This window comes from Phasianus colchicus, chromosome 3, assembly GCF_987193195.1.
Source record: "Phasianus colchicus chromosome 3, bPhaCol1.hap1.1, whole genome shotgun sequence".
NCBI lineage: Eukaryota > Metazoa > Chordata > Aves > Galliformes > Phasianidae > Phasianus > Phasianus colchicus.
The window spans coordinates 3555727-3569938 of NC_143438.1; the positions used below are offsets into that span (position 1 = coordinate 3555727).

The 14212-nt window shown below is 40.8% G+C and overlaps 1 protein-coding gene across 1 annotated transcript; it reads right to left on the reverse strand.

Moving 5' to 3' along the window:
• Positions 1–3162: 3162 nt before the first annotated feature.
• On the reverse strand, positions 3163–13968 carry RBFA (ribosome binding factor A). Its single transcript, XM_031608307.2, has 7 exons — positions 13811–13968; positions 13517–13559; positions 11953–12129; positions 9550–9662; positions 8468–8552; positions 5416–5483; positions 3163–3877 (listed from the first exon to the last, which is right to left on the reverse strand). The coding sequence occupies exons 1-7, from the start codon at positions 13924–13926 to the stop codon at positions 3490–3492; spliced, it is 990 nt and encodes a 329-aa protein (XP_031464167.2). The 5' UTR covers positions 13927–13968; the 3' UTR covers positions 3163–3489.
• Between the last annotated feature and the right edge of the window lie 244 nt (positions 13969–14212).

Below are 14212 nucleotides of genomic sequence, written 5' to 3' on the forward strand. Positions count from 1 at the left end.
TTTCAGATCTCTCTTCTGTTCTACTACTACACAGTGCATATTTAGAGACATGCTGCACAAGAGACTACATTTTTTAGGGCTGTCTTCTTTAAACTATAAGGCAAGACCTTTACAGCCTTACTTATCACATATTTCCCCAGCTGTGATGTAGTCATACGCTTTCTTGAATACAGTCAGTGTGCTGCACAACAGCTAACTGTCCCAATTACAGAAATGCTAGAATAAAGAACGTAGAGACTATGCAGAAGTTGAAGGCATAATGTTCAGGTGGCGAATGTCCACATTATGGTCTTTCACATTTTTCCAAGTTATAAAATATTTAAATTAGAAAACTCTGAGTGCTTTGATGTGTGCATTTACCTTATGCAGAAGTATACCAGTAGATTGTCTTCAAAACAGTCTTGCATTCCAAAGAACACAGCATGATTTCCCAAGTGTGCCCTAGATAATTATAGTCTGACTATCGTGCCTCTCTAAATGAAAGTGAGAACTGCAGTAGAATAAGCATGTTAATTGCCTTCTTAATTTGTCCATTCGAATTCATCACTTTTAGTACTGTCTTCCCACAGTTACCTTATTTTTTACAGAAAGGGTCAGTTCCGTGAGCCTCAGATAACACTACTACTGCATCAAAAGAGGGGTGGGCAGCAGGATGACGGAGGTGACTGTCCCATGTGAGGTCCCACGTGGAATACTGCATCCAGGTCTGGGGTCCTCATCTTGGCCTCAGCTCAGTAGCTTGAAAGCAGAGCAGTAACTATGTGAGATGTGCTCAACTAGCATGCTTGAGTGTTTTGGAGGATTGTGACTGCAAGTAACAGGGAATCATAGAATCGTTGTTGGAAAAGACCTCTGAAATAATCTAGTTCAACCATCAACCTACCACCTGTATTGCCCACTAAACCATGTTCTTTAGTACTTCAAGAGGTTCTCTTGGGCCCACTGCTCAACCCTTCTAGGCCTCTCTGGAAAACACAGGCTCATTTCCCAGGGCTGCTTCCTCCTTACAGTCTGTCCCATCACACGACTTGCCTGGTCACTTTAAGATTTTCATCTCTTCTAAATCTGGTTGCTTTTGCCTCATTTTCCTTATCCCCAAGTTTGAATGGCTGTCCCAGCCCTGGAGTCTTTATTAGATGTTAATCAGTCTGTATTCTTGAATGAAATGTGCCTTCTATGACAGCAGCAGTGGAATGAAGTGAAGTTTCTAGGCACAGAGTGAGCATGGGTTTGGTTGTTGATTACACCACATCTAATCTATGGACTGCAAATCTTTATTACAGAGATCCAAACTAAAAACTTTTGCACCAGATCAACCCTGGTCTCTTTCTTCATTCAAAAGTCTAATACACAGGTTGTATGTTTTACTTTATTGGGCAGTCAAGACATACCTTCATTTTATACAGCAGAAACCAGAAGACATAAGAGGATTCACTCAACAAGTACCAAACTAAGCACCAATAAAAAAACAAATTCATTAGCAAGTACCAAAAGGTGTGGAACCATTGGAGTGGTCCAGGGGAGGCCACCAAGAGAACTGGAGCATGTCTGCTATGAAAAAAAGGCTGAGGGAGCTGGGCTAGTTCAGCCTGAAGAAGAGAAGGCTCTAGCCTTTGGCTGCTTCAAAGGAGCTTACAATCAGGAGGGAAAGTGACTTTTTATATGGTCAGATAGTGACAGGACAAAGGGGAACAGTTTTAAATTTAAAGGGAAGAATTAGATTAGATGTTAGGAAGAAATGATTTACTCTGAGGCACTGGAACATGCTGCCCAGAGAAGCTGTGATTGCCCCATTCCTGGAAGTGTTCAAGGCCAGGTTGGATGGATCCCTGGGCAGCCTGATAGAGTAGGTGGGCAACTCTGCCCACGGCAGGGGATCTTTAAGGTTCCTTCCAAACCAAGCCATTCTGTTACTCTATGATTCTACTATTTAAGAGGCTACTATCATTCATCCAAAATGTTAAGAGCTTTAGCAAGTTGCAACGTATTCATGGTTAGCTTTGATCACCTGTGATACTGCACCTGAAGGGTTTCTGATGGGATAAATACCATCACTCACTGGAAAACAAACTACAGCATCTCCTCCAAAGCATGTCACTCCAATGAAATTTAGGGAAAAGTTCAGGAAACCAAGAACAAGGCACGCTGAAATTAGTGGGATTATTCACTCACTCCAAATTAGGAAAGTACTAATACGAGCTACAGCTTCAACACGTATCTTAAAGTGATGCATACATTTATAAGACCTCAACATTCATTCAATACAAGCCCTAAATATCTTATAGGAATATCTTATAGGTATTCATAGCCCATGATCTTACAGGAAATCAATCAAGAATATGCTTCAAGTGTAGTAGTGTATGCTAATACACTACAGGTGATGTTCTTTTCTGAACTTCTTTCTTCAACTTAAAAATACATAAGATTTTTAAAAACATTTTGGAGCTTATATTCACTGTCTTTTAATCTTTTAAAGTTTTTTGGAAAATGAAAGTAACGTACTGCAGTGCAGCCTTCTCTGGGATCCCCGGGCAGCTTTCTTCTTTACTTCCCCTTAACTAACAATTAAACATTTCTTATTTCTGGTGGAATTCTTTTTTACTACCTTGTTAGTTCTAACTTATTTCAAAGCTTCAACCATTCTGTCTTTATTAACTTGCACTACTATTTTGTATTTGCTTTTAGCCAGAGAGTTTTGTTTTCACTTCTTACATGCTTTCTTATCCACTTCCAAACCTTACAGGGGCACTCCTTGCTACTTTTTTTTTTTCACCTTTGAGATTTCAATATATTTCTTTAGCCATGGACAATGCTTTGCCCAGTTTTCCACAACAGATGAGTTCTATGAGTTCTCCATTATTTTCTGGTTAAAATTCTCCTTGCACAACTGTAAACTTCTGAATACTAACATAAATAAATTTATTTTCTTTCAGGGCTGTATCCTTATTAGCCATAATCTCAGTGGGTTTCACCTTCTTGTGGAACAAGTCTGTCCATTAGATTAGGTACTCTAGGGAGCACCTTGCTCTGGTCTTCACATGCTAAATGCTGTTCTTTGAACACTACCATCATTATTTCATTTTCTTCCTTTTTCCTAACCCAAGAATAACAGATAGCATCACTCTCTGATTATTTTGATCCAGATTATTTTTGAAAAAAACGTTTCAGCATAGGAACAATTTTATTGGAAATAACAAAACTGCAGGAAGATTTAGCTCACACTGCTGCACAATCTATGTTTTGTTATTAGAAAGCTGCTCTCTACTAGAATTCTTACAACTACAGCTGCTTTAAAGCTGCTTAACAGTTTGTTACAAACAGTATTCTCATTTTTCTAATATACCATGCAGTATTATATTGTGTGGCAGACCTGCAAGTCTGAAAGAGGAAGTGGTAAACGGGAGGTATAAAACTAATCTTTCAGTAGCTGTGACATTCTTTTTTGTGCCACTGGCATTCACAGTTTTAAAGGGAGCAACTCCTTCCACCTCATTTCAGTTTCATGGTAGGCTCACTTTGAGTTTGACCCTCGTTTGCCTCTAATTCGTTTACCTCCTGTAACTCATCCTCCAGCTCACAGTCTGAGATGGATTCAGTGTTATCATCAAAGTAATCAGCTTCATATCTGTCCAGTAAGTATTTCTGTGGTGTAATGTCATCATCAGGAATATTCTTTGTTTTTTTCTTTTTCATTTTCTTTTGAATCTTTGACAGCTGCTGCCCCTGGCTTTGCGTCCACGGAACACTTTCTGTAATTCTTGACAGTTTCAGTTTTTTGTATTCCATTATTTGCTTCTTCAGCAGTTCATGATCAATCCCAAAAAGATTAGACCGGATAGGCGAGTCTGAAGATTGAGTTGCTGAAGAGAATGACTCACTGTGAAAAGGTTACAAAAAAAAAAAAAAGGTCATTTTTCCTCGCCTGTGTATTATTTAAGGAGCAATGCTAATTGGGACAACCTGAATAATGGACACATAAACTGGAAGAAGAGATACCACTGGACCACCTGTCTGGGGACTGGCTATATTTAAGCTTGTTAGCATTTCAACAGGTTTTAAGTGGGGGAAGTAAATAAAGCAACTACATTCCAGACAAAACTGCTAGTTTCTTAAAAAAAAAAAAAAAACCAAAAAAAAACAGAATGAGCACTGGACCTGGGAGGAAGTTAGACAACTCCTAGGTTTTCCAAGAAGCGAAAAGTAGCAGCCTGTGCTCAGAAATATTAATTAAACTAGACTGAAGTATTTCTACAAGACAAAACTAGAGCTAGCTGTTAGGTGGCCTATGGGAAAGTCTATCACAACAGTGATTTTCCCTCCAAGAAATTTCTGATTTGCAACTAACGCACAGCCCCGTGAGACAAAGAGGCATAAAAAGTCATTCCCACTGACAGACTACACAAGTGGAGGCTTCTGGTTTTGAGAATGTCCAACCCACAGGATCTAACAGACTGTTCAACGTTATACCTCATGAGCTATAAGATAATGCTAAAGTAAGTAACGTTTAGTTAATTCAGGGAAACTTATCAGTAAACTCTACTTATGTACAACCATAACGATCCAAACAGTATAGAAGTGTTGTATTTATATTGGTAAATGTAAGGCTTTTAGAGTCATGATAAGACTATCAGCAAGAAACAAATATTACTGCTATGAAACACTTGTTTAAAAAAAAAAAAAAAAGGGAATTATTGCAAACATACTGAGTCTTATATTCCAAGTTCCAAAATTATTTCTCTCACAAAAGGTACTAATACCAGAATAAGTATTGGGTCCCAAGTCTTATTAATATGTTGCTCTGATTATAGATGTCAAACACAGCTGACTTTAAAGACCATGTTCTGTTATTAGCTTATGGGTTAGCTGCTTCTAAAAGCATACACACTACAGCATTACAAATTGTAATTCAGTCATTTTCCACAGCTTAACACAGGTCCACTTATATATATAACAAAAATAGACTTTCTGTTTGTATGTTATGTTCAAACCTGCAGGCAGAACCTGTGCACAATAACCAGAGACAAGATAGCCTATAAAAACATCTGCACTTAAATACAAAAGTAAATCAGACATCTATAATAAGAAATATCTTCCCTCCATTTTAATAGATGACTGTAACATTTGCAAAGAAAGCTTAAACCACAAATTGAAATGCTACATTTAACTTCTTGGATAATTATTTCTTTTTTTGTCCCAGGTTATCCTGTAGGTTTGTTTATAAAAGGGCTCCTAGTTGGTAAGGGCTTCCACAGAGTATCTTTTTTTCTACTTTTTATACCTTGCTGCTATGAGACAACAATTTTATTTACAAATCTAACTAAAATATACTTTGTGTCACCTAAAATAATCTCCAACTAAAGCTGGCCACCAGAGATGAAAACAGACACTTGTATCATTTTGATTCAAAAAGCCCACCTGGAATCATTTTGAGGTATTTCTTCTTCTGGAGGTCCAAAATCAGCAACAGCCAATAATTCCTCAATCTGTAAATATGTAAGACAATAGATGGTAAAGGCCTTGTAAACAATATATTTAGTTCATACCTTAACAACAGACAAATATCAAATACCATATATACATTTTTTCCTACATCCCCAAACTGCCTTTTTAATACTGTTAAATATATGTTAGAGTATAATTTTTCACTGTTTAAGTCACATCTGATCTTGTGAATATTTTAGTTTACAGAAATGCCAGGAACTGCTATTCTTCTTGCCTAGAAAGCTTGTTCCAAATACTGGAACTGAGCCATGGATTGCTCATGGCTTGGATTCCCATGGATTCCCATGATTATTTTTGCCTTATATATTCTGAAGAGTTGGCTAGGGATTGCATGACAGACATAATTATTTTCATTTGGTCTTACTGCACCTTTCAAAATCCTTTTTCATGACGTTCTTACACTAGGACTTTTTTTTGCTTTCTGTAAGATTTTGTCTGATAAATGCAATTTCCTAGTTCCCTTTTAACATCTAACTAGTAAATGCTAAGTAAAATCTAGTATATCTAGGGCTTACAAAATTCTCCCTGTTAGGTACAGTTTATCTCATTTGATATTTTTATTTCTACGTTTATTTATCATACAAACAGAGAACTATAGAATGGCTTGGGTTGGAAGGAACCTTACAGATGATCTGGTTCCAAACCCCCTGACTCAGGAAGAGTTAGCACCCACCACATCAGGCTGCCCAGTGATCCATCCAATCCAGCCTTGAGCAGCTCCAGGATGGGCCATTCACAAATCTTCTGGGCAACCACTTTTCACTACCCTCTGAGTAAAGAATTGCTTCCCAATATCTAATATAAATCTCTCCTCTTTTAGTCTAAAAATGCTCCTCCTTGTGCTGTTGCTCTCAGACTGCATAAGAAGTTGGTCTCCCTCCTGTTTATAAGCTCCCCTTAAGAACCGAGGGCCACAATGCCATCTACTTGGAGCTTTCTCTCCTCCAGGCTGAATAACCCCAGCTCCCTCAGCCTGTCTTCATAGGAGCGGTGCCCCAGCTCTCTGAGCATCTTCATGGCCTCCTCTGCATCTTCTCCAGCAGCTCCACGTCTTTCTTTTGCTGAAGGCCCCAGACCTGGATGCAATACTGCAGGTGAGGCCTCACAAGGGAAGAGCAGAGGGAAACAAACTTCTCCTTCTCCCTGCTGGCCACTCCTCCTTTGATGCAGCCCAGGATGCAGCTGGCTTTCCAGGTCTCAAGCGCACACTGCAGGCTTGTATCAAGCTTTTCACCTACCAGGACCCCAAAGTCCTTCTCTGCAGGACCATTCTCAAAAGAGTTGTTCTTCCAGCTTGTTCACATATCCAGGACTGCAACATCTTGCCCTTGGTGAACCTCACGAGGTTCACATGGGTCCACTTTTCAAGCCTGTCCTGGACCCTTTGGACGGCATCCTTTCCTCCTGTCCTATCAACTACACCAGCTTAGTGTTGTCTACATCCCTTTTAATTCATAGTTTTATCTTTTCAATGGGAGGTAATTAGGATGGCGCTTCTGTCTTGCAATAGTTAAAAATCACTTTCAGCTACGTTATTTCAAGTCCTGTTATTTGAACCTGTGGATTGCTTACATCTGATTATTTTCAAAGTACGAAAAGATCCAGCAAAGTGCCATTCAATGACAGAAACTATGGAGGGAGGGTTTTTGTACATCTTGAGTGCTTAACTGTCTTGGTGGTTGTGCACTGAACTTTAAGACAAGATGATCCTAGGGTCTTTCATCTTCAAAAAAGTGGTTGTTTAAAGAAGTTTGAGAAACAGTGACTATTAGAGCAGGTTTCATCACAACCAAGGTATCTAGTTGCAGGGGTAGACAGCTGTAGCTCCAGATATGTTAATACCACAGCAATTGTAATGACAAAGCTCTTCCAGAATCACAAGTAGACTATATACTGTGTTAGACAGAAGAAGTGTAAGAACAAATATGAAGAGCTCTCAGAAGTATTTAGCTCACTTCTATTTTTCTGCTAACGTAGGTGAAAAACATTTGCACTGTGGATCTGTACATTGGCATGAAAGGTGTCAGAACTTTTCAATAGGGAGAGCTCTAGCCATCTAGACATCTACTGAATTTCAAGAAAGTATGATGATGTTATGTCTCCTAGTTCTGCTCACATGTACCACGCAAGCCCATAAATGACTAACAAATAGCTATGATGGTCACAATAGTAGCACATCTAAGAATAAGGCAATTAAAGGCACAGAAATATGAACACGCCCTCTTCAGATAATGCTCTCTAAATTCATATCAACAGCTTGGGGATGCAATTTTGCATGAAAATTCACTCACTGGTACCATCTTTCTGTTTTAGAAATCTCACTCTGTAGTCTTAACAACAGATAACATCATTCAAAAAATATTCCACATCGTGATAGAAAACCTGGAATATTAAAGGTAAGTTAAAAAGTTGGGGGGAAGTATGCAAAAGATGTGCAATTCCAGAGAAAAACTGTAATAATTCACAACTGTGAAAATGTTAGGCTTTAAAATAAATAAATGAGTAAAATCACTGATTAGATTCACTAGCATTTCAAAAACACATAATATTTAAAGTGTGGAACACAGTTCCTCAGAACTCATTTCATACATAATTATGTAAGCTAGACAAATGGCTACTACATATTGCTTAAGAGTATAATGTCATGGTTTAGGGCTTCTTACTTATTAACCTCATTATTTCTCACAAGCATCTCTGAATATTTCACTTCAGAAATTTTAACAGTAGCCTCTAAAAAAGTTAACAGGGAAATAGTTACAAAGGTTCTTTTTACACTGTATATAAACATTAATCTTTCTAAAGATTATTTTTTTTAATGCTCTGGAAGAGGAAGAGGTAAGGGTATAGATAAGGCTGGTTTTTAATGGAGCGATTAATGTTTATCTACTGAAGCATCAGCTCTCTCAGTATTCATACACATTTGCGTATCATAGTATTTGAACATTGAGTCAAGGATTACAATTACCTCTTTTACAGCTGCAGCTTCTTTGTCTTTTACAAATACTACTGGGGGCACATTTCCTAGAATTTGTTGACTCATCAGAAGATACCTGACAAAAAATGCAATATCAAGCAGTGTGAATACAAGTACAGCATCTTGAGGAAAGATAAAATGCATTAATTCCATGAATACTACAAATTTAAGGATTTTGTTTGCAAAACTTACAGTCTGACAAATATCCATTCTAGTTAGTGCTAAGGCACTGACTTACATCAGTGCAGAACCCCAACTCTGAATGGGTAACACACAAAAAAATATTAGCTGCAGATCACACTGGATAGAAATAACATTAGGTTTGTATCCTATATGCACAGGCTAACCTGGGTCTTTCCCCTTTTGATTTTCTCAGAGTGTGGAAGGAGAGCATTGTGTTGGAGCAGGAATTACAAAACCTAGGGAAACTAGGGGAAAAGGAAACAGACATACAAGTATGTTTCAGTGACACCTTCCCCATGGGGTGAAATTCTGACCCTCCAACAGACAAGTCAGACTACAGAGGTAAGCCAAGCAAAGAGGGAGAAAAAAGTCTCCATGGTATCCTGCAAACTCACTGCAAAAAGTGAGTAATCATATCACAGTGTATGGCAGCATCCTGACATTTGTTTTTTATCATGAGCATTGCAAAGAATTTCCGTAAGATCAGACACCTCTTCAAGTTGTCCAAAGCGTCTCTAGAGATCAGATTTGGCCAATGAACCTCTAATGTGATACTTGTAACTGCCAATCCTTTTGTGAGCATCATATTCTGGCCCTCTGTCATGCACAGTATGTCGAGGACACCATCACTGGGTACAATGAAATGATGCTTTAACCAAACTCCTCTATTCTTCTGCTCAACCCACTCCAAACCTTTGAAAGCACAGAAACCATGTAAAGCTAGCTGTGCTTCAGTGGGAGAATTGACAGCTGTCTGACACAGCTACCTATCTAAAACACTAGAGCATCCAAACAGGTCAGATTTAGACTATTAGAAATATTCAAGGAATGTTACTAATACATGGCAAAGAATGGATGAAGCAGCCTAACTGCCCATCAGATAGCAGTACCGTATACGTGGAGCACTTTTCCGCAGTACCCCTTCAACATAATTATCACTCTCTGTAGTAGAAGCAGGATTCCAGTACACACGACATGCTGAAAAGTTTGATGCCAGGGACACCTGCAGAAAGACAAATGTCTCTTTAAAATTCCATATCTATATATGCACATACACATTTTACATACAGCCAAGTCTCTGATTTACAAATAAACATTCAGTGATCCAAACTAAATACCTACATTGTTAAGAGAATCTTCTCTTCCATCCTTGCTTTTAAAAGCCAAAAATATACAGTGTCTTTACAGAGCTATGGTTTAAGAGCAATTAAGATCTATTCGGTACACAAAGGAGCTTTTTTATTTCTGCAAGTTACTGTCCAGCCTCCCCTTCAATTGAAATTACACAAAGAAGAAGCCTGTGTTACTGACAGGGCTACATTTAGTCAGTGTGAGTGTACTATTATCACAACTAGCCCAGAACAGCAATTTATTCCATGCTGTTTTGGAATACAGTTATTGAAAACGTATGTTTCTGCTAAGAAGGACTCGTGATACAGCCTGGTCTGTCGTCATCAGAAGGTTGGTTTTGATATTGACAGAAAAAAGAATGCCCTTCATATCATGTGATAGAAACCTCTCGTGGGAACCTCTAGTGTTTGAATCTCTAGCTCACTAACATAATCTTCATTGCTGTTTTGCATGCAGTTTAAGAGGCTTGGTATGCAGAGGCCGAAGTCCTACAATTCTGTGATTCTGTGAGATGGGCTACAATCACAGAATGGCCAGTGTTGGAAGGGATCTCAAGGATCATGAATCTCCACCCCCCCCGCCACATGCAGGGCCACCAACCTCCTCATTTAATGCTATAATGCTAGACCAGGCTGCCCAGGGCCCCATCCAACCTGGCCTTGAACACCTCCAGGGATGGGGCATCCACAACCTCTCTGGGCAGCTGTTCCAGCACCTCACCAGTCTCTCTGTAAATAATTTTCCCCTGACATCCAACCTAAATCTCCCCTCCCTCAACTTAAAACCATTTCCCCTTGTCCTGCAGTTATCTACCCTTTCAAAGAGTTGATACAATCCTCCTGAAGAATAATTTTTGAAAAATTAATTCAACACTGAAAGATCTACAAAACTACATCACTCAGAGTTCATTGCCAGGAAAGGAAACCACATGGCAGTCAAGTCTGCTATCAGTAAGTTAAGAGTGCTGCTCCTCCCTAGGACAGAATAGGCTGTCCAGTTCCCAAACTGAGTCTGAAACAAGCACACAAACAAACTGATCTAACACAAGCCATTCCTTGATCATTATGTGAGTAATGTTATGGAGTGAATACAAACTAGGATGTTTCAAGCCTGAAGTACGTAAATTTCACTTTTGATAAAGTGAGAAAAAAAAAAACCAAAGTTTTGGAAAAAAAAAAAAAAACAAGTTCTGCTGGATAGCAGAAAGCCTTCAAAAGGGTTTGCTTTGATAAGAGAAGTAACAATACCAGATTAGAATTAGCTTAGGAGTAAATCAAGTCTCAACCGCATCTTAGAGCAGCACAAACAATAAACACTGCCCTGTTTCAATAAAATTTGCACTATATTTGGAAAAAAGCTGTTTCTTTCCCTCCCTTTAGGGTAAAATAAGTTGTTTTGTCTATAGCAATGTCTCCTGAAAACAATGCAGCTCATCTACAACAGCCAGTACTTTTGTGCACCATCAAGGTTAGGAAAGCGATCCCCAAAACCCCACAGAACAAAATACTACACGTAGGACATTGCAATACTGACAAAAAATGACTTCACTCATGTCATTTTAATCCCTTGTCTGAAGACATTCATTTCAAACCTATGAATTATGACAGAACTAGTTACAATTAGGTACAAATTTCCATTCTTTCCAAAACCTTGTTTGCCAGTGCCATTTTCTTAATGCTTGTATTTTTATTTTTTTTTTCAAACCTAAGCTCATGTTGCATCTAATTCTTCTGCCAGCACAATGAAGCTGGTAAGTGGGGTATTAGCTCTTGCACAGCTGCACAAAGAAAAAAACTCCGGGAAAGACAAATTTAGAGTGGTAAAATCAGGCTCCTCCTTCTAAAAGAGCAATACAGATATTACATGTCCAACTAACAGGGAAAAAAAAAAAAAACCACACCAACAACACCATTATTTAGCTGGCCTAAGTGGCAATAGCATTATACTGGCAAAGGTCTACTAAACCAGGTGCAACAGTGGCAGAGTTCTCCTAGCACATGAGGAAAACCAAAGCTCATCTTGCTCTGCCATGCCACAGCAGCAGCAGTGCTGCAGAACTGAAGCAGGTGTTACAGCATCCAAGGACCTCCTCTGGCAGACCTTTCACCAGCCTCAAATTCTACTCACAACACCTCAGGAAAAGCTGAAGCTTTTTTACTTGCCTTGCAGATTTCCAGCTTGAGATCATAAATCTCTTTATTAATCTCACAGCTACTCATCATCTCTGTCACAGCTTTATGAATAAGACCATTCAAGACTCTGCAGCGTATGTTGTGTTCTTTTCTAGTTTTTGCCTGGTCAGCTTTCTTTATAGCAGTCAATTTGGTTGGCTCATATATCTTTAAAGAAAACAACAACAAAACAGTTAGTACAAACTCACGTTAGCAAGTTACAGACAGTTTTGTATGCTAAGCATAGTTTTAGAATGTCAGAGTTGCAGCTACCGACCTTTTTATTTCTCAGGTGTTTCAGTAAAGAATATTTCTGTTCATAGTTTTGATCTTTATTTAAAAAAAAAACTGTTTTTTATTATTTTCTAGCAACTTACGTAACTCAAATCAGCTGTCTAAAATACAGCTGGTAATAAGTGAAAAGCACTGCTTGCTTGAAAAGCAAACATAAAAGCTTGTTTTCTGTACAGTTCTCACATATTTATGTTTCGCAACGCAGTTTATCCACATGGAGAACTATGAGCACCACCAGAACTGGAAGTAAAACAAATTCCAGCACATAAGGAAAACAAAGGCAACAAAGTCAGAGGACTGTCATGCTGTGACTGCTAACACCATCTCCAGACTGCTGATCTGAATTTGCCTCATTCTGACAAGAATTCAAAGCAGTTCCAATCACTGATTCTCGTAGCGCGAACACTATGATCAATACAGGTGTCATGATTTTATGTTTTTTTGGTTTTCAGTATTCCGCATCAAAACATCATGTACTGGAATTCAAGTGTTAATGCTCCAATCCCAGGTACCTATCCCTTTACATGACAGAAGTCGTGGGATCTGACCCTTCGGGTGGGGTGGTCTCTTACTGCCTGGCAGTGGGTGCTGGAGGTGCTTTCCCAGCCATTCCATGCTTTTCAGGTTTGACTCGGTCTCGGGAACTCTCTCTCCTATCTTATTTGATTCATTAGTCTCAATTTCAATTAGATTGTATTATATTGTGTTATCTTGCATTCTGATATCATAGTTAGTAAAATAAGTTTTTGTCCATAGATTGTTGCCGCTGTTTTTTTTTTTCCTCCCTTCCTTCCTTCCCATTTTGTGGGGCCAGGCGGGGGGTGGGGAGGGCGGGGGCCTTCTGCCCTCTGTCACGGGCATAGATTGATCTAGTTAACTCCGTGACAACAGGAAAACTGGGCAGAAGAAAATCTCTGGGATCATAAAATCCAGCTCCTTGCAGACACAGGCAGCCACCTCACGGGCACTCTTTCAAAAAGACGCACAGAGCATCCAATCTACGCACTGCACTCCTCTTACAGGAGCAGAACAGAACGCTGCACTCGGTCTGAAGGTGACTTCTTCCTGCTGGCCGTTGTTTCATGGCTGTTTCTGCTGCCACAAAGCAGCGGTGCCATTCACGCAGCAAACAGTTACATTACATTACATTACATCCTGCTCCTTCTCCACTGAAAACGCTTTTCCAAAGCGATGCACAGCGCTGGAAGGATAAGCCGTTCCTCCCGGCACGGACGAACGCACGCTTTAAGCGCTTCCTTACCATTCCAGGTCCCAGCGTAGGGCTGTCGTACCAAAACTTCTTCCTGTCGGACAAGAAGGAAGGCGCACGGCGTTACCTTCCGGCAGCTGGGAACTAAAGGTTCCCACGCCATCCCGCAGACACACCGACACAACCCCGCCAGCAGCGCTTCCCACCCGCGGGAGAAGCGGGGCGGGGAAGGAAGAGCGTAAAGCCGCGAAGGTTCCCGCACGGCTCGGAGCCGCTCGGCACGTGGAAGCACCTTTACGCGCGGGCCCGCCGGCGCGGCCCGCCCGAGCCGGGAGCGGCACGTACTTCTTTTTGCGGAGCATCTTCTTTAGCAGCTTCCCGGAACCGCCCGGTGCGGCGAAGCCGCGCAGCGCACGGCAGCACGGCGCGGCCGCGCTCCCCGCCGCCCGAACCCCCCACATGTTCCCGGACGGCCTCGGCCCGCCGCGCTCCGCGGAGTCGGCGCCCCCTAGCGGCGCGGCGGCCCCGGCCGGCGGCGCCCCCTACGGAGGCTGCGGTAAGGGCGGGGCGGCGCGCTGCAGGCGGGCTCTTCTGGCGGCCGGAGCGTCGCGTCTGAGGGAAGCCGTGCGCCGCGCTCGGTGCCGCGGCGCCTGGGGGAGCTGGCGGCTCGAACGGCGCCGGCTTGAGACTCTGGGCTGTCGAAGCTTTCGTGACGCAAATGACAAGATACGGCAGCTTTTTCACACA

What these genes read in the sequence shown, in the direction of transcription:
- RBFA (XM_031608307.2), bottom strand. Translation starts at nt 13,926, where the DNA reads ATGTGGGGGGTTCGGGCGGCGGGGAGCGCGGCCGCGCCGTGCTGCCGT. An exon ending in CTACGCTGGGACCTGGAATG is followed by an intron (nt 12,130 to 13,516) that starts GTAAGGAAGCGC and finishes TTTTCTTTAAAG; the next exon opens with ATATATGAGCCAACCAAATT. An exon ending in AAAAGTGCTCCACGTATACG is followed by an intron (nt 8,553 to 9,549) that starts GTACTGCTATCT and finishes ATTTTTTGTCAG; the next exon opens with GTATCTTCTGATGAGTCAAC.